At 48.9% G+C, this 22,753-nt stretch overlaps 1 protein-coding gene across 2 annotated transcripts in view; it reads left to right on the top strand.

Moving 5' to 3' along the window:
• Positions 1-22,753, top strand: part of LOC115075437 (zinc transporter 5-like) — a 166,454-nt gene that overhangs the window by 72,646 nt on the left and 71,055 nt on the right. The window contains exons 9-11 of one of the 2 annotated variants that reach the window (XM_029575807.1): positions 3,025-3,072; positions 4,474-4,762; positions 18,067-18,275. In XM_029575807.1, the coding sequence (XP_029431667.1) occupies positions 3,025-3,072; positions 4,474-4,762; positions 18,067-18,275 (546 nt within the window). The remainder of the gene's footprint in view (positions 1-3,024; positions 3,073-4,473; positions 4,763-18,066; positions 18,276-22,753) is intronic. The other variant, XM_029575816.1, reaches the window with a different exon arrangement.

Below are 22,753 nucleotides of genomic sequence, written 5' to 3'. Positions count from 1 at the left end.
CTTGCTAAGGGTTGTCAGTCTAGTCACACAGACTGGATTCTGGTCCCGAGAGACGTGAGCCTTTCAGGTTGGGGGGCTCATTGTCAGGGTCATTTGGCCCAGGAAACTTGGGTTCCTTGTGGTCCATCAACCGGTTGGAGATCAGGGAAATTCATCTGGCCCGCCTCTGTTTCTTCCCACTGCTGTAGGGACAGGCTGTTCAGGTCCTTTCGAAAAATGCTACCACAGTGGCCTATGTGATCAGCAAGGAGGAACCAGGGATTGTGGAGACTTGGCAGGGACATAGCTCCTTTTCCGATGGGCAGGGAAAAATCTTCAACTTCTCTCAGCGGCACACTTCGCCAGCCTGGAGAATGTTCAGGTTGACTTCCTCAGCCACAGCTTGCTAGAATCCAAGGAATGGGAACTGAGCTTGGTGGTTTTTCACAGAATTTGCCATAGGTGGGGGTCACCCTCAAGTGCACTTGACAGCAACCTAGTGGAATGCAAAAGTCAGCCGCTTCTTCAGTTGATGGAAAGAGCAGGGGCCGAATGGGGAATCAACATCCTCGTGCAGCCCTGGTCGGAAGGGGAATTTCCGTACGCCATCCCTCCATGGGCACTCACAGACCTCCTGCTACAACAAACAGAGTTGGAAAACAACCGTGTCATACTGATGGCTCCAGACTGGCTGTGCATTCCATAGTTCACAGATCTTATCCAACTCCAAGTGGATCGACCCGTTTGACTCCTAGGGGGTGTGAGGTCTCCTGGCTTAGGGGCCTGTGGTCATGGAGGATCCAGCTCCATTCTGTCTTACGGTCTGGCTCTTGAGTGGAAACGGCTCTGCAGGAAGGGGTATTCTTTAGTGGTAATTTCCACACTGCCGAAGTTCCAGAAATGGTCCACTTCATTAGCTTACATAAGGGTCTGGCAGCTGTTTGAACATTTTTGTGAGTCCCAAGCAGAGTCCTCTTGGTGAGCTGCAGTTTACTGTGTCTTAGCCTTCCTTCAGGGGAGGCATGGACAAGGGGCTGGCCCTGAACTCCTTAAAGGTGCAGGTGGCAGCTATGTCTTGTTACTGGAGATCTGTAGTGGTTGTGTCACTAGCAGCTCACCTAGATATGACCCACTTCTTGAAGGGTGTGAAAAGTGTATGACCATTTTTACCACCCCCATTGTCCCTCTGAGGGATCTCAATCTAGTGTTGAGAGCTCCAATGGGGGCCCCGTTTGAGCCTTTGAAACAGAGTCTATGAAAACGTCCTTTCTGGCTACAATTTGTTCTGCTCGGCAGGTCTCTGAGTTACAAGCTTTGTCTTGTTGAGATCCTTTTCTAGTGAATACATTCAACATGGTGATGTTTTGCCCAATGCTATTCTTCTAAAGATGAATTCTGCTTTTCATATCATCAGTCTATTTCCCTCCCAGCCTTTGTCAGAAAGGAACGTGGACCTGAGATTCATTCTCTCAGGTACCTTGGAGGTTACTAACAACTTACATAAGTCGGACAGACTGTCCTTTTTGGAGGTCTGCATAAGGATGAGGCAGCATCCAAGGCTACCTTGGCTCACTGGATAAAGGAGACGGCGGAGTTGGCTTATGTGTTGAAGGACAAGAAGCACAGGAGTTGGTCCATGAGCACTCTACTCGTGCTCAGTCAGCATCCTGGATGAAAGGGCATGTGCCTGTGCTGGCTGACATTTTCAGGGTAGCCACTTGATCTTCGCTACACACTTTTGTGAAGCATTACTGGCTGGATGTACTGGCATGGGTAGATACGTCTGAGCAGAGGTGCTCTGAGCAGCCCTCGCTTCTTCCTGCTTGGGTTGGTGAAGCTGTGGTACTTCCGCTCATCAGGGCTGGACTGGTGTAGCAGGAAGAGATGGAAGGAGAAATTTCCTTACCTGTTAATTTCCTTTCCATTAGTCCTGCTACATCAGTCCAGGATCCACCCTGCAAGTGAGACTGTGCTATTTCTGACATTTTCTGGTTGAGAGAGTCTTCTCTTGTCGACTTTGTCTGTTTCAGTTTGCAGAGAAACTTCTCAGTTTTCTGATTGCTGTCTGTTAAATATTCAGTGGATAGGAGTCTGATCTGAAGCTTTGACAGAAGGATACTGGATTCCTTCTTCTAGCACCACCTCCTAAGTAATGGCTGTGATGTCACACAGGAAAACAGTGTTTGCCTCCATCTGTTGGTAGGGGGAAATAACCCACTTGTCAGGGCTGGACTGTGGTATAGCAGGACTAATGGAAAGGAAATTAATAGGTAAGGAAATTTCTCCATTTACATGTAATACCAAATAAAATATAAATCAAAAATAAAATACAATAACTCAAAAATGAAAACAAATCAGATTAATAATTAAATTGAATGCCTGTGCATTATTTTCCACCTCTTTACTAAACCAGTACCGAAGGAAACAGCCATGTCTTGATCTTCTTACAGAAGGTCAAATATATAGTAAGACTATCCTGGGTCTACCACAGGTATTATCACTGGTAAGTATCACAAACAATATACCCGTGTGTTACAGTTAAATATGTTCAATTTTTATTCATTAACAATCCTTTAAAAAAACATAAAACATCATCTATTACATCAACCATTCATGCCACTCTCATTCATACATAACAATAAAGTATTAAAATTTGACAATACAAACTTGTTACACTTTAACAATACTGTTAACAAGTTTGTATTGTCAAATTTTAATACTTTATTGTTGTGTATGAATGAGAGTGGCATGAATGGTTGATGGTCATAAACTACTTCGCCAAATGACTATGTCTAATGATATATTGTAACCGAACCTTTGACGGCACCTGTTAGAATGTACTATTGTACACTTTTACCTACATTAAATATGTGCCTACATGTAAACCGTTGCGACGGTATTTAACTTAGCAACGGTATAGAAAAGTTTTAAAATAAATAAAAATAAATATAACTAGAAACCGCTGTCTTTACATATTTGCCCCCTCCCTTTTGGCAATTTTAAACATTAGAGTCTTGATTTTAAACTTAGTTCTCTCCTTAATAGGGAACCAGTGAAGCTGGCACAAAAGGGGAGCAGCACTGTCTCAACAAGGCAAGAAAATATCAGTCTTGCATGCATATTCTGAATAGCCTGAATACCCTGAATCTGCTTACATGGGAACCCAAGCCATAATCTATTGTAATAATCTAAAACTGGCAGCACTAACGACTGCACCACTCCGCAAAAAAGCTAAAAACTCAACATACCCTGTAATTTCTGTAGTTGACAAAAGCGTACAATACACCCTCTTAACCATATTCGAAATATGGGGTTCCAAGAAAAAAATCATCATCCATTACCACCCTCAAATTCCTCACACAGGACACACTCCACCACCACTACCTTAATCTTGATCTTCAAATTATGCTGCGCCTTATCAGAACCATGAATATATATCCACTCAGTTTTATTCTCACTAAGAACCAGTTTATTAATATCCAGCCAACCTACAATCTCTGTAATGACAGCATTAACCCCCTCCAGTGCAGAAACAGGGTCAGTACTAACCGAATACACTAGCTGAACATCATCAGCATAAAGAAAACCTTGGAATCCCAAAGGGCCTCAGAAAATCATCAGCATAATTGTTAAAGTCAAAAATATGTAATTTGAATATTGAAATTAAAATTAAAGTAAGGAATCTCATTTCAGCATTCAAACCGTAGGGGAAATAGTGTTCAGGCAATAAGCGAACATACTTGATCAAGGACCAACCAAATCAGGGCCTCAAATGAATGGCCAGTTTGTAAATAATGTGCCACAGTAGGAGCAGATGTTTTCTGTGTTGACATACGGCTATCGTGTTCAGTTCTGGTCTTCACTTGTGCAGGAATAGAGAGTCAATATAAGGAAGGCTCAAAAGTACTCTAAGGGATCTGTTCTTAAAGAAAACACTCACAATGTGAGTGTTTTCTATATGGCCCATTGTTATGAAGTTTTCCCCAATATGCTCATGGCTTTGGCAAAAGAGAATTTTTGGGGGGAACTTAAAAAAAAACAAACAATTTGCATAGGTAAAGTATCATATGCAGATTATTTTTTTAAGGTATACAGTGCCAAAGAATAAATCTTAGTTTGGCCCTTCTGTGCTTGCCATACTAAGAAATGTTATTAAGGGTTGACCTGGTAGTTCAGTGTCGGTGCTGGCTTTACCATATGGAAGACCTGGGTTTCATTCCTCGGACAGATCTTCCTGGGCTGGGGATAATTTGGACACAGCATTCAGAGCCTGGTGGTGATGGGGAAGAGGGAATCCCAATCACTGCATGATTTGGAAAAAGAGAGATAATGAAGGAAGAATCCTCAGGTAGCTGCAAACAGAACCATCACCAAGCATTTTCCAGTGCTTCCTTTAGGCCACAGAATATGTCCAGTGGACACATTTATGTATTAAAGCTTTCTGTAAGTTATTTAGCAAGCTATCCATTTTTATTTATTCCTGTTTCTTGGCAGAGTAAAGTGGAATCCTGGTCTGCTCTCATTGTGCCTTTCACTACAGTCATTTTCTCCGTCATGATCCTGGATTTCTATGTAGAGTCAGTATGCTCCATCAAGATGGATGTCTCCACGGTTGCCCGCTACACCTCACTTCTGGTTCCTGTTAGCGCTCTCCTCCTGGGGCACTTCTGGACACATCCTATCACCGAGCAGCTTCGATCCATGAGCAAGCCAGCGCCTCAGGAGAGGACGGAGCATGTGCTGTCTGGAGGAGTGGTCGTGAGTGCGCTTTTCTTTATCATGTGTAAGCCTTTTGCCTATTCTATTCTGATACCTTTGATCAATAGAGATTGTACAATATCGAGAAAAATCTTAAAGCAAAATCAACTCTTAGACATTTCCCTCAATTTAAGAAGAATTTTCAAAAGTTGCACGTTTAAAAATCAACATAGTACTCTTACAACTAGCATATACTCACATATATGCTATTTTATAAACCTCAAAATACAAATGTAAGTAACAGTCTGTGAATAAATTTGTATGTGTAAAAAAAGGGGTGGGCCAGGGAGGTTCCAGGATGAGGGTCCTCTGCTCTCTGGTCCTTCTAATATCTGAGAAAGTAAATAACCTATTTCCTGGCGTGTAGCCAGATGGACTCAGAACGAATGGGTATAGTATCCGCATGCTAGCAGTTGGAGACTGATCTGACGTCAGCAAGGGTGTATATATACCCCCACAGGAAGCGTAGCAACTGAGTAATTTCCGTCTCCAAAGCAGTTTGGAGAGCCTGCACGCTCGCTGAGCGTCTTTTCCAAATCTACTTTCTATTTTCTACTTTCTTTCAACTACAACCATCGAGCCCCGCACTCCTGCGGTGATACCCTAAGGTCCCTCCCCCAGTAGAGTTTCCCGGGGTGATTTCCGTGATCCCCCGGAGGTTTAAGTCCTCGGTCTGGTGGCCGAATCGCGGCAGGGACATAGCCCCCGGGCGAGGTTCGGGTGAGGCATACGAGGCGCCTCGGTCCCGGCGTGGACGAGGCAGCGGGTGCATATCCTCAAACGCGGCGGTGAAGGTACTTGCCCTCTCCCCCCGCAGCCGGAGACCGCCCGGGTTCCAGCCGGGAAGCGCCGAGGATCAGGTAAGGCGTACATCTCTTATTTCTGGTCTCCGAGGAACAGAGGATCGGCGGCGTAGCACGCCGAAGAGGGCGCCATTTTGTGGGCTTTGTTCAGGTATTGAGCACCCGTAATAGGCGCAGCTCTATTCCTCCTTGTGCGTATATTGCCTTATTGCTGAGAGCATATTGAATGCCATTGAGCGTGTGTTGCTAACCGCCTATTGCTGAGAGCATATTGAATGCCATTTAGCGTGTATTGCTAACTGCATATTGCTGAGAGCCTATTGAAAGCCATTTAGCGTGTATTGCTAACCATATCTTGCTGAGAGCCTATTGAAGGCCATTGGGCGTGTATTGCTAACTGCATATTGCTGAGAGCCTATTGAAAGCCATTTTTTTGCGTGTATTGCTAACCATATATTGCTGAGAGCTTATTGAATGCCATTGAGCGTGTATTGCTAACCGCTTATTGCTGAGAGCCTATTGTATGCCATTGAGCGTGTATTGCTAACCGCTTATTGCTGAGAGCCTATTGAATGCCATTGAGCGGGTATTTCTCACCGCTTATAGCTGAGAGCATATTGCATACAATTGAGCATGTATTCATGACTGCCTATTGCTGAGAGCGTATTGCATATCATTTAGCGTTCTTAAGCGCCTGTTGTATTAAGCGCATATTGCTGCCGCATATTATTGAGCGCCTGTTGTATTAAGCGCATATTGCTGCCACATATTATTGAGCGCCTGTTGTATTACGCGCATATTGCTGCCGCATATTATTGTGCGCCTGTTCTCTTAAGCGTATATTGTGGCCGCTTTTCATTCAGCGCATACTTTTCAATGGAACAGAACGCCTCAGCATCTTCAGCGGGGGCGCCGCCTGCCTCCGGCATTAAAGCCCTCGGCCTCTGCTCTGCATGCCAGCTTCGAGCCACGCACAGTGAAGAGCCAGACTCCCTATGTGCCCAATGTGAGGAGGCCGTGGGACCCTCGGGCCAGGACTAGTCTCAGCCGCGATTTGCTGACAGTTCCCCAGAGGCTACCCCGGATTTAGCGGGCAGTCTCGACCATTCGGGAATCCCGGGGGATCTTGTACCCCGGAGATTAGAGGCTGCTTCAATTTCCTGGGTGGATCTCTTTAAGGGGATTCATGCCTTTGTACAGATGCAAATGGCTTCCCGTCCAGGCCCTGCGGTTCCTGCTGTTCCTGCTGTTCCTGCGGTTCCTGTGGTTCCTGCGGTGGCTGCGACTGCGGCGGCTGCTGCGGTGGCGGCTCCTGCGGATCCTGTTCCTGGACCCTCACGCCCTTATCGTGAGCGGGACCTCCTGCCGCTGGACAGCCCAGATCAGTCAGACCAGGAGTTTTCACCGGACGAGTCCGAACTCCGGACAAGGGGGAACTTCCCCCAGGGATTGAGCCATATAGAACCATGAGGCGGTTCTTCCCTAAGGAGGATCTCTCCGACCTGGTGTCTCAGTGTCTGGTGGAGTTGGATATTACAGGTCCTAGCGCTACGGTACCCTCTGCACAGAACCCCCTGCTGGAAGGTCTTCGTCCTACAGCCCGCCATTTTCCATTCTTGCAAGCGGCACAACAACTGATAGATTTAGAATGGGCGGCGCCAGCGGCTTCCTTCAAAGGGGGCCGGGCCCTGACGGGCATGTACCCATTGGCACCGGCTATCCAGGACCTGCTGGCTTGCCCTCAGGTGGACGCCTTGATTAGCGCTGTGGTCAAGCGCACTACCATTCCAGTTGAAGGGGGGACGGCCCTCAAGGAGCCTCATGACCAGCGACTAGACGCCGTTCTGAAACAGACCTTTGAGGTGGCAGCTCTATCTTTGCGGATCGCGACCTGCTGCACAGTGGTGACGCGTGCCTGTTTTGTCACAGGTTAGGAACAACGCTCCAGCAGCTGACATGGAGTCCGCTCTTTCGTTCCTCACGGATGCTGCATCAGACCTAGTCCGGACAACAGCTAAGGGGTTCTCATCCTCCGTAGCCGCCAGGAGGCAGCTCTGGACCCGGAGATGGTCAGCTGATGCGCCTTCCAAGACACGCCTCACCAGATTGCCCTTTAAGGGCTCTTTCCTATTTGGCAGCGACCTTGATAAACTGGCCAGCACATGGGGCGCCTCTCCAGTGCCTAGACTGATGGAAGATCGGTTCCGAAGGAGTCAGCGCGCCTTTCCAAGGCCCTCCAGGGGCAGGAGTTAACAGCGCTTCATTCCTTACAGGAGTCGCTATCAGGCGCCGCGTCCTCAGGCCAGGAATCAGTCCTTTCGGACCAAGCAGCGCAAGAGGGGAGCAGGCCCGGGCTCAGGTCCCGGCCGCGCCTCCCAATGAAATTCCACCGATTCATCTGGGGGACGGAGCCATAGGGGGCAGGTTAACCCTCTTCTACCCCAGATGGGTCGAGATTACGTCGGACCAGTGGGTCCTCGCCATCATCCGAGAGGGGTATTATCTGGACTTTCATCATCTCCCTCCGGACAAGTTTGTGGAATCCTCATGTCCCATACACAAGAAGGCGGCATTGGAAGTCACCTTGGCGAGGTTCCTGTCCTTGAAAGCCATCATCCCAGTATCTGCCTGGGAAGTGAATTCTGGACACTATTCTATTTATTTCATGGTACACAAGAAAGGGGGCACTTTTCGGCCTGTGCTGGACCTCAAGTCAGTCAATCGATACTTACGGGTCCCGAGGTTTCGCATGGAGACTCTGCGCTCTGTCAAGACCGCAGTACAGCCAGGAGAATTCCTCACGGCATTAGACTTGTCAGAGGCCTACCTGCATATCCCGATCCATCCGGATCATCAGCACTACCTACGCTTCAAGGTTCTGGGTCGCCACTTCCAATTCCGGGCTCTGCCCTTCGGATTGGCCACTTCACCGCGGACCTTCACCAAGGTGGTTGTCATGGTAGCAGCGGCCCTCAGGCGGGACGGAATTCTGGTCCATCCCTACCTAGACGATTGGCTGATCAGGGCGAAATCACGAGAGGAGAGCCATCGGACAACCGACAGAGTGATCGCCCTTCTGGAAAGCTTGGGCTGGGTAATCAACCTCAGCAAGAGTTGCTTACAGCCTTCCCGGTCACTGGAATACCTAGGAGTACAGTTCGACACCCAGGCAGACACTGTCAGTCTCACTACCAAGAGAAGGTTAAAACTTCAGACGCGTATCCAGTACTTGATGGGAACCAGTCGGCCCATAGCTTGGGATTATCTGCAGGCTCTCGGTCTCATAGCATCCACCCTGGAAGTGGTACCTTGGGCGAGGGCCCATATGAGACCTCTACAACACTCCCTGCTCTCTCGCTGGAGTCCCCGTCTACAGAACTATTCCACGCACCTACCTCTGCCTGCCAGGGTACGGACCCAGTTACGGTGGTGGTTGCAGTCCAACCACATGAGCAGAGGGTCGAAGATGTCTTCTCCCACGTGGACTCTGCTCACCACAGATGCCAGCCTGAGCAGCTGGGGTGCACACTGCGAAGGACTTACCGCACAAGGGCGGTGGAACAGAGAAGAGTCAGCGTGGAACATCAACCGCCTAGAGGCTCGGGCAGTCCGATTGGCATGTCTTTGATTTGCTCACAGACCGAAGAACAGAGCAGTCGGAGTGATGTCCGACAACGCCACCACGGTGGCATACATCAACCGTCAAGGCGGAACCAGAAGTCGACAAGTATCTCTGGAGATCGCCCCACTGATGGCTTGGGCAGAGGCGAATCTGCAGGACATCTCCGCCATCCACATTGCCGGGAAGGACAACACCACGGCAGACTTCCTCAGCAGAGAATGTCTAAATCCGGGAGAGTGGAAGCTGTCACCAACAGCCTTCCAGATGATTGTGGATCACTGGGGGATTCCGGACATGGATTTACTGGCGGACAAGTCCAATGCTCAAGTACCCAGATACTTCAGCCGCAAGCGTGACCTGTTCTCACACGGAATCGATGCCCTGGTTGAGCCATGGCCTCCAGGGACTCTGCTATACGCTTTTCCTCCATGGCCTCTGCTGGGCGCCATCATCCACAAGATTCAGAAACACCGGGACCTAGTTCTTCTAGTGGCACCAGACTGGCCAAGAAGACCCTGGTACGCGGACATGAGAAGACTACTGGCAGGGGAGCCCCTTCCCCTGCCTCCTCTCCGGGACCTTCTACATCAAGGTCCCATCCTTCACGAGGATCCAGCTCAATTCTCTCTTACGGTCTGGCCATTGAGAGGGCTAGACTGAAGAAAAGAGGTTACTCTGAGCCCGTGATAGATACACTCCTCCGAGCTCGCAAGTTTTCCACATCCTTCACCTATGTAAGGATCTGGAGAATATTTGAAGCATGGTGCAACACTCATGGCACCAATCCACATTCGACCACAATCCCTGTTGTGTTGGATTTCCTGCAAGATGGACTTCAGAAGGGTCTCTCCCTCAGCTCCATCAAGGTTCAGGTGGCTGCACTGTCTTGCTACGGTCCCAGGAGGGATGGCAAGACCATTGCCAAACACCCAGATGTTTCTCGCTTCCTGAAAGGAGTCAAGCATATTTGTCCACCCTGGCCCATGCCCTTATAGAACCTCAACCTTGTTTTGGATTTCCTTCCGGGATCCACCTTCAGACCCCTTCGGGGCCTGTCTCTCCGGTCTCTCACTTTGAAGATGGTGTTCTTGCTGGCTGTATGTTCAGCACGCCGCATCTCAGAGCTACAGGCACTGTCCTGCCGTGATCCCTTTCTGAGAATCACTCCAGAGGCTATCCATCTTCGCACGGTTCCCTCCTTTTTACCTAAAGTGGTTTCACAGTTTCACCTTAATCAGACTATATCCTTGCCTACCACGGCAGGTTTGAAGAAATCTGAAGAAGGGCGTTTGCTACGCCATCTCGACATAGGCAAACTGCTGCCTAGATATCTGGAAGTGACACAATAACTACGAAAGACAGACCATCGCCCGCTGGATTAAAGAAGTTATCAGAGCAGCTTACGTGGAGGCTGGGAAGTCTCCGCCTCTACAAGTCAAGGCTCATTCTACCAGAGCACAAGCGGCATCCTGGGCGGAATCCAGGATGCTGTCGCCTGCAGAAATCTGTAAAGCGGCGACATGGTCCTCCCTCCATACCTTCTCCAGATTCTACCGTCTGGATGTCCAGTCCAGGGAGGACTCAGCATTTGCGAGGGCGGTACTACATGGTCCTCAGGCAGCCTCCCGCCCAGGCTGGGAGTAAAGCTTTTGTACATCCCATTCGTTCTGAGTCCATCTGGCTACACGCCAGGAAATGTTGAGATTACTTACCTGATAATCTCCTTTTCCTTAGTGTAGACAGATGGACTCAGCATCCCGCCCAGCTGCCTGTGTACATGGGTTTCACCGATTCAAGGTAAGCCATGTCATCTGTTTCCATAAGAGCGTACACTCTACCAGGTGTCAACGCCTTCCGGTTGGGAATGCTGGCGGTCTCCAGCTACTATCAATCGGTCAGGGGAATCCTGTTTCACTTTTCACTGAGCGTCAGTACACACATCCATAACAGCTTTTGCAAGGAAGATTACTAAGTTGCTACGCTTCCTGTGGGGGTATATATACACCCGTGCTGACGTCAGATCCGTCTCCAACTGCTAGCACACAGATACTATACCCATTCGTTCTGAGTCCATCTGTCTACACTAAGGAAAAGGAGATTATCAGGTAAGTAATCTCAACATTTTCATTAACTTGTTCAAGCCTTATCCCCCCCTTAGTCGTCTCTTCTCCAAACTGAACATGTCTGGGTGAAATGGGGGAAGAGCCAGGACTGGGCGAACTGGTAAACTAACTAGTAAAACTAGTAATTTCATTGCCGCAGGTATGTTAGAAGATCCCCCTGCTGTACACGTGTAAAACTTGACCTATGGGGTAAATATGTGTATGGTACTCTGGTAAAATCTTCAGGCATATCTTTTTAAAGTTAGACATAAAAATATGTTAATATAGCAGTTGTGTGCTACTTATCTAGAAAAATTCTAATTTTTGTGGTTACATCTTGAAAGCAGCACTTATCTGGACAAATTACATTTCCTAGCGTGTAGCCAGATGGACTCAGAACAAGTGGGTATAGTGTGCTCGTGCTAGCAGTTGGAGACGGATCTGACGTCAGCACGGGTACATATACCCCACAGGAAGTGAAGCAACTCAGTAATTTCCGTCTCCAAAGCAGTTTGGAGCTCCTGCATGCTCGCTGAGCGTGTTTTCCAAATCTACTTTCTACTTCTACTTTTGACTTACTAAATTTCTAAGAAGAAACCAGACGACGAGCCCCGCACTCCTGCGGTGATACCCTCAGGTCCCTCCCCCAGTTGAGTTTCCCGAGGTGATTTCCGCGATCCCTCAGAGGTTTAGGCCTCGGTGCAGTGGCCGAATCGCGGCAGGGATCTAGCCTCCGAGCGAGAAGGGTTTGGGCCTGGCTGAGAGGCGCCTCGGTCCCGGCGTGGACTTCGCCCCGAGCGTGACGAGTTCGGCGGCTTAGAGGCAGCGGGTGCATTTCCTCGAGCGCGGCGGTGAAGGTATTTCCCCTCTCCCTCCGCAGCCGGAGACCGCCTGGGTTACAGCCGGGAAGCGCCGAAGATCAGGTAAGGCGTATATCTCTTACTTTTGGTCTCTGAGGTACGAGGATTGGCGGCGGCGGCGGTGCCGGTAGATGACACGCCGTGGAGGTCGCCATTTTGTCAGCCTTGTTAAGGTATTGAGGGCCCACGGATAGGCGCCTGTGGAGGGGCGCACAACGCAGCATATACGTTACTAAGCGTATGTTCTTGGGCGCATATTGTATGTTATTGAGCGCATAGTGCTGTACGCATAATTTTGAGCGCATACTGTATATTTGAGCGCATATCGTATGTTCTTGAGCGCATATAGCTGAACGCATATTCTTAAGCGCATGCTGTATATTATTGAACGCATAGTGCTGAACGCATATTCTTGAGCGCATATGTTATATTTGAGCGCATATTGTATATTATTGCGCGCATATTGCTGACCGCATATTATTGAGCGCATATTGTATGTTGAGCGCATATTATTGAGCGCATATTATTGTTGAGCGCATATTATTGTTGAGCGCATATTGCTGATATTGGCAGCATAAGCACCGGCGCTCTGCATTCGCAAGCCGCAATGGAGCATTTCAACGCCCTGGCGTCCTCAGAGGCGGCACCTCCTGATTCCGGCGTCAAAGCTCTCGGCCTCTGCTCAGCGTGCCAGCTTAGAGCCACGCAGAGCAAGGAGCCAGACTCCCTTTGTGCCCAATGTGAGGAGGCCGTGGGAGCATCGGGCCAGGACCCGTCTCAACCGAGGTTTACCGATAGTTCCCCAGAGGCCACCCCAGATCTAGCGGGGCGTCCTGAACAGCCAGGAATTCCGGGGGACTTGGTACCCCGACGGCTAGAAACCGCTTCCATTTCCTGGGTGGACTTATTTAAGGGGATCCATGCCTTTGTTCAGATGCAGTCAGCTTCCCGTCCAGGCCCTGCTGTCGCTTCAGCTGACCCTGCCCCTGGACCTTATCGTGGGCACCCACCTCCAGACAGTCCGGCTCATGTGGACCCTGATGTCTCGGAGGACGAGTCTGAACCCCCCGAGGAGGGGGAACTTCCCTCAGGGATAGAGCCATACCGAACTATGAGGCGGTTCTTTCCCAAGGAAGATCTCTCCGACCTGGTTTCTCAATGCCTGACGGAGTTGGCGATTCCAGGCCCCAGTACTATGGAGGCATCCACGCAGAACCCCCTGCTGGAGGGTCTTCGTCCCGCAGCCCACCATTTCCCCTTCCTGCAAGCGGCGCAACAGCTGATCGATTTAGAGTGGAATGCACCGGAGGCCTCATTCAAAGGGGGTCGGGCCCTGTCCGGCATGTACCCCCTGGACCCGGCAATCAAGGATATGCTGGCGTGCCCTCAGGTGGACGCCTTGGTTAGCGCTGTGGTCAAGCGCACTACCATTCCAGTGGAGGGGGGGCGGCCTTCAAGGAGGCTCATGACAGACGCCTGGACGCCATCCTGAAACAAACCTTTGAGGTGGCAGCTCTGTCTCTGCGAATCGCAACCTGCTGCACAGTGGTAACACGTTCCTGTTTGTCACAGGTCAGGAACAATGCTCCGGCAGCGGACATGGAGTCAGCTCTCTCGTTCCTTACGGATGCCGCCTCCGACCTAGTCCGTACGACAGCCAAGGGGGTCTCATCCTTAGTAGCAGCCAGGAGGCAGCTCTGGATATGGAACTGGTCAGCCGATGCTCCTTCTAAGACACGTCTCACTAGAATGCCGTTCAAGGGTTCTCTCCTGTTCGGCAGCGACCTAGATAAACTGGCCAGTACATGGGGCGCCTCTCCAGTACCTCGACTGCCGGAAGACAGGTCCAAGAGGAACCAGCGCACCTTTCCGAGGCCCTCCAGAGGTAGAAGCTCCCAACGCTTCATGCCCTATAAGAGTCGCTACCAGGCACCTCGTCCTCAGGCCAGGAGCCAGTCCTTTCAGACCAAGCAGCACAAGAGGGGAGCCGGCTCGGGTTCGGGCCCCGGCCGCACCCCACAATGAGAATCAGCCGATCCATCCGGGGGACGGAGCCATAGGGGGCAGGTTAACCCTCTTCTACCCCAGATGGGTCGAGATTACGTCAGACCAGTGGGTCCTCGCCATCATCCGAGAGGGGTATTATCTGGACTTCCATCACATCCCTCCGGACAGGTTTGTGGAATCTCCGTGTCCAATCCACAAGAAGGCAGCATTGGAAGCTACCCTGGCGAGGCTCCTGTCCTTGAAAGCCATAATCCCAGTACCTGCATGGGAAATGGATTCTGGGCATTATTCCATTTATTTTATGGTACCCAAGAAAGAGGGCACTTTCCGGCCCGTATTGGACCTCAAGTCAGTCAACCGATACTTAAGGGTCCCGAGGTTTCGCATGGAAACTCTGCGCTCAGTCAAGACCGCAGTACGGCCAGGGGAGTTCCTCACGGCCTTAGACTTGTCAGAAGCCTACCTGCATATCCCGATCCATCAGGATCATCAGCGCTACCTACGCTTCAAGGTTCTGGGACGACACTTCCAATTCCGGGTTAGCCACGGCGCCGCGGACCTTCACCAAGGTGATCGTAGTGGTAGCAGCGGCGCTCAGGCGGGAAGGAATCCTTGTCCATCCCTACCTAGACTATTGGCTGATCAGGGCGAAATCACGAGAGGAGAGCCATCGGGCAACCAACAGGGTGATCTCCCTTCTGGAAAGCCTGGGATGGGTAGTCAACCTAAACAAGAGTTGCCTACAGCCTTCCCAATCATTGGAATACCTGGGAGTCCAGTTCGACACCCAGGCAGACAAGGTCAGCCTAACCACCAAGAGAAGGTTAAAACTCCAGATGCGTCTACGGTCCTTGATGGGAGCCAGCCGGCCCATAGCTTGGGATTATCTACAGGTTCTCAGTCTCATGGCATCCACCCTGGAAGTGGTACCCTGGGTAAGGGCCCATATGAGACCACTACAACGCTCCCTCCTCTCTCGATGGAGCCCACGCTTCCGGAATTACTCCGTGCATCTACCTCTACCAGCCAGAGTGCGGACCCAGTTACGGTGGTGGTTGCAGTCCAACCACATGAGCAGGGGGTCGAAGATGTCCTCCCCCATGTGGACTCTGCTCACCACAGATGCCAGCCTGACCGGATGGGGAGCACACTGCGAAGAGCTCACCGCCCAAGGGCGGTGGAACAGAGAAGAGTCGGGGTGGAACATCAACCGTCTAGAGGCACAAGCAGTCCGGTTAGCCTGCCTGCGATTTGCTCACAGACTGCGGAACAGAGCAGTCAGAGTGATGTCCGACAACGCCACCACAGTGGCATACATCAACCGACAGGGCGGAACCAGAAGCCAACAGGTGTCCCTAGAGATAGCCCCGCTGATGGCTTGGGCAGAGGCGAATCTCCAGGACATCTCCGCCGTCCACATTGCCGGAAGGGACAACACCGCGGCAGACTTCCTCAGCAGGGAAAGCCTAAATCCGGGAGAATGGCAGCTGTCCCCCACAGCCTTTCAGATGATTGTGGATCAGTGGGGGACTCCGGACATGGACCTACTAGTGGACAGGTCCAATGATCAAGTACCCAGATACTTCAGCCGCAAGCAAGATCCGTTCTCTCACGGGATCGACGCCCTGGTTCAGCCATGGCCTCCAGGGACCCTGCTATACGTTTTTCCGCCGTGGCCCCTGCTGGGCGCCCTTATACACAAGATTCAGAGGCACAGGGGCCTAGTTCTCCTAGTGGCACCAGACTGGCCAAGAAGACCCTGGTACGTGGACATGAGAAGACTACTGACAGGGGAGCCTCTTCCCCTGCCTCCGCTCAGGGACCTGCTACGTCAAGGTCCCATCCTCCACGAGGATCCAGCTCAATTTTCTCTTACGGTCTGGCCATTGAGAGGGCTAGACTGAAGAAAAGAGGTTACTCGGAGCCGGTGATAGATACACTCCTCCGAGCTCGCAAGTTTTCCACATCCCTCACTTACATAAGGATCTGGAGAGTATTCGAAGCCTGGTGCGACACTCATGGCACCAATCCACATGTGACCACAATACCTATTGTTCTGGATTTCCTGCAGGATGGGCTTCAGAAGGGTCTCTCCCTAAGCTCCATCAAGGTTCAGGTGGCTGCGCTGTCTTGCTACGGTCCCAGGAGGGATGGCAAGACCATCGCCACGCACCCAGATGTTTCCCGCTTCCTGAAAGGAGTCAAGCACATTCGTCCGCCACTGAAGTGGCCAGTGCCCCTGTGGAACCTCAACATAGTTTTGGATTTCCTCGCAGGATCCACCTTCAGACCCCTTCGGGGCCTGTCTCTCCGTTCGCTAACTTTGAAGATGGTGTTCTTGCTGGCAGTGTGTTCCGCACGCCGCATCTCAGAGCTACAAGCACTGTCTTGCCGTGATCCCTTTCTGAGAATCACTCCAGAGGCTATCCATCTTTGCACGGTTCCCTCTTTCTTACCTAAAGTAGTCTCACAATTTCAGCTCAACCAAACCATATCTTTGCCAACCACGGCGGGTTTGAAGGAATCAGAAGAAGGGCGTTTGCTACGCCATCTCAACATCGGCAGATTGCTGCCCAGATACCTGGAAAAGACAGAAGCAGTACGAAAGACGGACCATCTGTTCGTCCTTCACAGCGGGAAGAAGCAAGGGGAAGCGGCCTCTCGGCCCACCATAGCCCGCTGGATCAAAGAAGTTATCAGAGCGGCCTACGTAGAGGCCGGAAAGTCACCACCTCTGCAGGTCAAGACTCATTCCACCAGAGCGCAGGCGGCCTCTTGGGCAGAATCTAGGATGCTGTCGCCCGCGGAGATATGTAAGGCAGCGACATGGTCCTCCCTCCACACCTTTTCCAGATTTTACCGTCTGGATGTCCAGGCTAGGGAGGACACAGCATTTGCAAGGGCAGTCCTACGTGGTCCTCAGGCAGCCTTCTGCCCAGTCCGGGAGTAGCTTTTGTACATCCCACTTGTTCTGAGTCCATCTGGCTACACGCCAGGAAATGTTGAGATTACTTACCTGATAATCTCCTTTTCCTTAGTGTAGACAGATGGACTCAGCATCCCGCCCGGCTGCCGGGATACATGGGTTTCACCGATTCAAGGTAAGCCATGTCATTTTCTTACATAAGAGCATCCACCCTATCGGGTGTCGACGCCTTCCGGTTGGGAACGCTGGCGGTCTCCAGCTACTATCAATCGGTCAGGGGAATCCTGTTTCACTAATTCATTGATCGGTCAGTACACATCTATCCATAACAGCTTTTGCAAGGAAGATTACTGGGTTGCTTCACTTCCTGTGGGGGTATATGTACCCGTGCTGACGTCAGATCCGTCTCCAACTGCTAGCACGAGCACACTATACCCACTTGTTCTGAGTCCATCTGTCTACACTAAGGAAAAGGAGATTATCAGGTAAGTAATCTCAACATTGGTTCTTACCTGCTAATTTTCGTTCCTTGAATACCACAGATCAGTCCAGAGACCGACCCACTGGGGAGGGCGAGTCCGCTCGTACTGATAATTTGAATATAATGCAGAATTGTTGCCAATTTCAATGCTGTTCTGCTTTGGTTTCTTGGAACAAATTTCCATTATTTATTTTATTTTATTTATTTATTTGCAACTTCACCTTCCTCCTGGTGCTGGTTGGAGTTTTAGATTCAAGATTCTTAGTATTGGTTATCAGTTATCTTGGATTGGGTACACATTAGTACTGAGGGACTGAAGGTGGCACACTAGGTTATATGGCAGTGTCAGTGAAACTTTTCTCTGTTTCCATCTGCTGTCAAGGAGGCAAAACCCAAGCGTCTGGAATGATCTGTGGTATTCCAGGAATGAAAATTAGCAAGTAAGAACCAATTTTCCTTTTTTTGTTTTTACAGTTTTTATGATGAAGCAGACATGAAATAATGCATCTTTCTTCCCTTCCTGTATAGCTGCCAACATCTTATCGTCCAGGTCTAGGAGAGGACAGAAGGGCATGCTGGTGGGGTATTCCCCCGAGGGCACGCCTCTGTATAACTTCATGGGAGACGCCCTGCAGCGGACTTCACCTTCCTTACCAAGATTTATTAAAGATTCTCTGAAACAGATCCTTGAAGAGTCAGACTCGCGGAACATTTTCTACTTTCTGTGCCTAAATCTGGTAAGTAGATCTGTAGAATTATTAAAGTTCAGTACACAAGGATAGAGAAGTAATGGCAAACTAAGGCCTTTTCCTTATTCTGTGTAAACCAGGCGCTACTTTATGGAGATAGTTTTCAGACTATATTGGGACAGAGTTCAGGTGTAATTTTTACTCTTGGATTTTGCACCAGATTTCAAAGAGGAAGTAGGTATGTACTTTGGAAGTAATTTTCAAAAGGATTTTTGCCAGCAGCGCTCATGGTGCCTTAATATCTTTGTTAAGATTCTTAATTGTAGAGTGAACCAGGAAGCACTAGGATTTTTATCAATAACAGGTTTTTGGGTGCAATTAAATCCATGGTCGCCAGAATAGAAGCATTCCATTCTGTGATGACAGAATTAATATTTTCTGAGGTTATACTAGATATGACTAGGAGAAAAGATGATATAAGCTCATCCTGTTCAACATTTTTTCTTTTCAAACGTATTTGAGATTTTAAGTCTTTGGCAGGACTAGAATTGAGCGCTCCACAAACAGTGATAAGGGAGTGTTCCGACCATGGTATCGCTTCTAATTGTACATTTAGAGAAGAAGTGCAGATGAAATGGGAATTAATGAAAACAAGGTAAAGAGTATGACCATGTTTATGGGTAGTTACTCTAATTGTTCCCAGCCTAGACCGATCATAGCTTTGAGAAAGACGGATGTAGTGGATAGAAGAAGGGAGACATCCATATGTAGGTTAAAATCACCAGAACTGGTAAAGATGAAAGAATTTCCATTAAAGGGGATAAGTCTACAGCTAATAGTCCAGGTGGACAGTATACAAAAATTGGCGATCAAGGTAGATATTAATAAAATTTCGTATGGGCCTATAATTTTAAGGTTTTTCTTACAAGGTAGTAAACAGCTTTTAACAATGGCCAGTAGTCCTCCACCTCTGCAATCTGGTCTAGGCTTAGAGATAGGAATATAATCTATTTATTTAAATTCTTTTACTATACTGATACTCAAGACGAGGTCTTATCGTACTGGTTTACAATAGAACAAGGGGAAACCAATTAACTACTATGTAGAAGGTAAAGTTACATTAAACAGGGAGCGAAAACATGGGAGATGGAAGACAGGAAAGATATTATAACGATAACAACTGGAGAGTGATACAGTAATCAACGAAAAACAATAGGGTAGCGAGGCATAAACATAATATATCCTGTGGAAGGAGGAGACATGGGGAGGTGGGCAGAGACTGGAGCGGGGAGGGGGAGGAGTTAGGGAAGAGGTCGGAGGGTGAGAGTCAATGTTGGTTGATAGAGGTTACTTCAATGGTAAGCTTGTGTGAACAGCCAGGTTTTCAGTTTTTTTCTGAAGGAGAGATGGCATTGTTCCTGGCGTATATCTGGGGGAAGCGAATTCCAATTGGGCGGACCCGCTGTCGAAAGTGCTCGCTTATGAATAGAGTTGTGGATCGAGAATTTGTTAGGGGGGGCCTTGAGCGAACCTTTGTAGGCGGATCTGATCGGCCTTGCGGAAGTATGTAATTCGAGAGGAATGGCGAGTTGGAGTGTGGATTGCTGGTAGATGGATTTGTGGATGATAGTGAGAGCCTTGAAGAGTATTCTATATTGGATGGGTAGCCAGTGTAGGATTTTTAGGATTGGAGTGATGTGGTCCTTACGACGTGTGTTTGTAAGGATCCTGGCCGCTGCGTTTTGCAGCATCTGTAGAGGTTTAGTAGAGGAGGCGGGGAGACCGAGTAGTAGAGCGTTGCAATAGTTGATCTTTGAAAACAGTATGGCTTGAAGCACTGAACGGAAATCCTGGAAGTGTAAGAGCGGTCTTAGTTGCTTCAGGGACCTGTAGCTTAAAGAAGCATTCTTTGGTTGTAGTGTTAATGAACTTTTTGAAATTCATTCTAGAGTCAAGGGTGGCCCCAAGGTCTCTAACCTGGCTTGCTAGTGGAGTAATTGTATTATTAGCGAAGAGGTTGTTATCGCTAGGGGAGATAACCAGGAGTTCTGTTTTGGACGTATTAAGGACCAGGTTGAGACTCGAGAGAAGAAGGTTGATGGCGTGTAAGCAGTTGTTCCAAAAATTTAGAGTAGAGGAGATGGGGTCCGAGATGGGGATTATGATTTGCACATCGTCCGCGTATATAAAATGGGTGAGGTTGAGTCTATTGAGTAGCTGGCATAAAGGGAGTAGATAAATATTGAACAGGGTGGGGGAAAGTGAAGAACCCTGTGGTACTCCTTGTTTTGAAGGTATAGGGAGGGATTCTTTGTCATTTATTTTAACTTTGTAGTGCCTGTTGTTCAGAAAGGATTTGAACCATAGCAGTGCAGAGCCAGAGATGCCTATTTCCGTTAGACGGTTGATGAGGATAGAATGGTTTACCGTGTCGAATGCCGCTGAAATATCGAGTAGGACTAGGAGGTAGGATTGTCCCTTGTCTAGGCCCATCAGGATGTTGTCCGTTAAAGAAAGAAGGACAACATCCTGATGTGTTTAGGCTTTTCCTGAATCCGAATTGAGACGGGTAGAGAATATTGTGCAAGTCAAGGTAGTCTGTGAGTCTGATGTTGACAAGCTTTTCCATTAGCTTGGCTATAAAAGGTAAGTTTGCAATGGGGCGGAAATTTGCAGGGTTAGCTGGGTCCAGGTTGGGTTTTTTTAGTAAGGGTTTCAGGGAAGCAATCTTTAAAGAGTCAGGGACAGATCCTTGATTGAGGGAGCAATTTATGATGTCAGCCAGAGGTTTAGCAATGGTTTTAGGAATGGTGAGAAGGAGTTTGGTCGGTATTTGGTCCAATGGGTGTGAAGAAGGTTTCATTTTTTTGATTATCGATTCGATTTCCAGGGAAGATGTGGGTTCAAGAGATTCTAGCATCTGTTTGTGGACAGTTGGTGAAGGATTTTGGCTTGGTGGATGCGAGGGATTTGGTGAAGTGTTGGATGTTGCCAGCGGGGCAAGTAGATTTTTGATTTTGTTGTCAAAGAAGATTGCCAATTCTGTGGATTTGTTTTGGGCTGCTTCTTCTGGGAAGGTAGGGGGAATAGGGGTGGGGTAAGGGCTGCAACATATGAGAACAGAGTTTTTGGGTCGTATAGGAAGCCGTGTATTTTTTTGGCGTAGAAATCTTGTTTAGTGCGGGTAATGGATGTCCTATAATAGCTCATTGTTGTTTTGTAAGAAGCCATTGAGGTGGGGGAGGGATCTTTCCGCCAGCGTTGTTCTTTGTGTTGTAGGTCTTGTTTGAGTTTTCTTAATTCAGTTGAGAACCAGGGTTTTTTGTTCGTGCGGGCCGGGTTGATGAGTTTTGAAGATAAGGGGCAGATTATGTTTGCTACTGAGTGTGTGATAGTTTGCCAGGAGTCAATAGCGGTATCAGCATCAGAGAGGTCCAGTTTTGTTAGGTCTTTGGCAAGGCTGTTGTTGAGAGTGTCCATGGAACAAGGTTTCCTGAATTGGATAGAGGATTTAGTAGTAGTGGGGGTCTGTTTTTGTTTTATAGATAATTCTGTAACTATCAGCGAGTGATCTGACCAGGGGATGGGGGTGCAAGAAGGTGGGGAGATGGGCGAGATGATTTCATTCGTGAATATCAGGTCAAGCGTGTGGCCTGCCTTGTGTGTGGGATTGTTTATAATTTGTTTGAATCCCATAGCCTGGAGGGAGGAGAGAAGGGCTTCGCAGTTGGATGATGGGAGAGGGGGAGTCAACATGGATGTTGAAGTCTCCTAAAATGATGGCAGGTGAGTTGGTGTTGATGTGTTTGGCTATGATTTTGACGAGGGGAGAGGGTTCGGCTTCTAAGAGCCCCGGTGGGGTGTAGATAAGGCAGATTTGAAGCTGGGAGGATTTGAATAGACCAATTTCTAGTTTGGTCGTCGATTTGAAGGTTTGCTGGGATAGTCTTAGTTCTTTTTTTGCAATTAACATTATTCCACCCCCTCTTTTTTTAGGTCTGGGGATGGAGAAGATGTCATATTGTTGTATTGGTAGTTGGTTAATTATGGCAGTATCTGTGTTTTTCAGCCATGTTTCGGTAATGGCACAGATGTCCGGTTGGGTGTCCAGGAGGTGGTCGTTGAGCATGTGGGATTTTTTTGAGAGCGACTGCGAGTTGAGAAGGGTTAAGGTGATTAAAGATAAGCCTAGGAATTGTGTTAGTGGGGAGATCATGATAGGAATCAGTGATCTCTTTGAGCGTAGATTGAGCAAGGGTGGATTTGCTCTGTTAGGGAGTGAGCGGGGGATAATCGGTATGGGAAAGGTTTGTAGCATGTTGTCTTTTTGGGAGAAAGTGGATGACGGTTAGGATTGTGGAGGGAAATATAGCTGCTAGAAGAAATGAGAAGAATGCAGGGTGCAGGAGACGTTGGGTGCTGGAGTGAATGCTGGCGGAGATGATCGTTGGATGAATGCTGGATGCTTGGGTTGGCTGGATGAATGCTGGCGTGGCTGGATGAATGCTGGATGCTGGAGTGGCTGG

This window comes from Rhinatrema bivittatum, chromosome 1 (genome assembly GCF_901001135.1).
Source record: "Rhinatrema bivittatum chromosome 1, aRhiBiv1.1, whole genome shotgun sequence".
Classification (NCBI taxonomy): domain Eukaryota; kingdom Metazoa; phylum Chordata; class Amphibia; order Gymnophiona; family Rhinatrematidae; genus Rhinatrema; species Rhinatrema bivittatum.
The sequence above is the reverse complement of the archived record's forward strand: the minus strand, read 5'-3'. Positions and strand labels throughout refer to the sequence as shown.